At 63.4% G+C, this 1,763-nt stretch overlaps 1 protein-coding gene across 1 annotated transcript in view; it reads left to right on the plus strand.

The window, feature by feature from the left end:
- Positions 1 to 6: 6 nt before the first annotated feature.
- Positions 7 to 1,763, plus strand: part of ASIC4 (acid sensing ion channel subunit family member 4) — a 30,290-nt gene continuing 28,533 nt past the window's right edge. The window contains exon 1 of the mRNA XM_005415806.2: positions 7 to 1,088. Within this exon, the coding sequence (XP_005415863.1) occupies positions 513 to 1,088 (576 nt within the window). The 5' untranslated portion in view covers positions 7 to 512. The remainder of the gene's footprint in view (positions 1,089 to 1,763) is intronic.

Genomic DNA, 1,763 nt, shown 5'->3' on the forward strand with positions numbered 1-1,763 from the left:
CACTTCGGGCCGGAGCTGGGGAGAGGGCGCAGCGTGGCTCCCTGCCCCGGAGGCGCCGGGCCCTTCACACTGCCTCTTTTCTCTGACGCTTGCTCTTTATTTGACGATGAAATAATGTTGACATGTCTTGAATTATTAAGTATTCCCTGGATTTTATTAGCACATGATGCCTAAATGCTGCCTGTATCTGCTGGGGTCTTAACCAGAGAGGAGCGAAGGAGAGAGGCAGAGAGACAGAGCGAGAGAGAGGAGAGAGAGGGGTTTTTGACAGCTGTATTTGTGCTGATAAGCGAAGGCACAAGGAGACGATCGACTAGTGAGACAAGAGGGAAGCGGCGGCTCGGAGCTGCTGAGAGGGGCTGCGCTTCCCTCCCGAGACGGCTCGGCCCTCCCGGTGCCGTGCTGGGGCTTGGGGGGGACCCGAACCCCCTCCCAGCGCCTGGCCGGGCTCTCGGCCGGTGCCTGTGCCAGGGGGCAGCTCGCTGGCTGGGCACACCAGCTGCACGGGGCAGATGCCGATTGAGATCGTGTGTAAAATCAAATTTGCTGAAGAGGATGAGAAGCAGAAGGAGAAAGAAGAAGGGGACAAGGAGAGCCTGATCGAGGAGCCTGCCCGGCCCCGCTCCCGGGATCTGGCCACCTTTGCCAGCACCAGCACGCTGCACGGCTTGGGACACATCTGCCGGTCGGGACGGCTGGGCGTGCGCCAGACCCTCTGGGCATTTGCCTTCCTGGCCTCCCTCGCCTTCTTCCTCTACCAGGCGGCCAAGTCGGCGCTGCTCTACCTGGAGCACCCCCACGTCATGGCCCTGGACGAGGAGGCCATCCGTGAGATGGTGTTCCCGGCCATCACCATCTGCAACATCAACCGCTACCGCCACTCGGCACTCACCGACGCCGACATCTTTCACTTGGCCAACATGACCGGGCTGCCCCCCAAGGACCGGGATGGTCACAAGGCCACGGACTTGCTCTACCCTGACCCCGACATGGCTGACATTGTCAACCGCACCGGCCACCAACTCGACGACATGCTCAAGAGCTGCAACTTCAGCGGCGAGAACTGCTCATCCCGCGATTTCACTGTGGTGAGTGCACACCTGGCTCAGCTTCCCTAGGGGCCCCTACCGGCACGGGGGGCACCCACCCGGCCGCGTCGCACCGGAGCGGGGCTCCCTGGCTCACTCCGGCTGCTGAAGTTTGCATCTCTCTCTGTTTGAGTTTCCCTCCAAGTTTCACATGGAGAGAGGGAGAGGATCCACCGTGGGAGCTCTCAGCAGGGCTCTGCGCCACAGGACTGGGCTGTCGCAGGTCTGTGACTGAGGGGCTCACGGGCAGGAGCCGCGCTGGGTGAGCAGCAGGGTTCAGCGGTCCCCAGGGTGGGTGTGCGGCGGCCAGGGGGAAAGCTGTGGCACAGAGTCCTGCTCCAGCCTGCTCTTCCCCCGGATCGAAGTGCCCTGACACGGGGTGCTTCACTCAGCGAGAGGGGCTAGAACAGGGGGGCAGGCAGAGACCCTTTGCACACAGGGGAACCTTTCTGCCTTTGCGGGATTAGCACTGGGATGTGTGTAAATGTGGGGACTGCAGGCATTGCACACGCACGTGTGCCCATGCCGAGCACAAATGCCGAGCCGCTCCGCTCCGGAGGCACGGGCGGGGGCTGCCCGGGGCTGCCCACTCACTGCCCGGGACTGGCAGCACGGCCTCTTCCAAGCAGCGCCCAGTCTGCCCAGGCACAGAGCCCCTGGCCGACCGCCGCCCGG

Source organism: Geospiza fortis, unplaced genomic scaffold (assembly GCF_000277835.1).
Source record: "Geospiza fortis unplaced genomic scaffold, GeoFor_1.0 scaffold112, whole genome shotgun sequence".
Lineage (NCBI taxonomy): Eukaryota > Metazoa > Chordata > Aves > Passeriformes > Thraupidae > Geospiza > Geospiza fortis.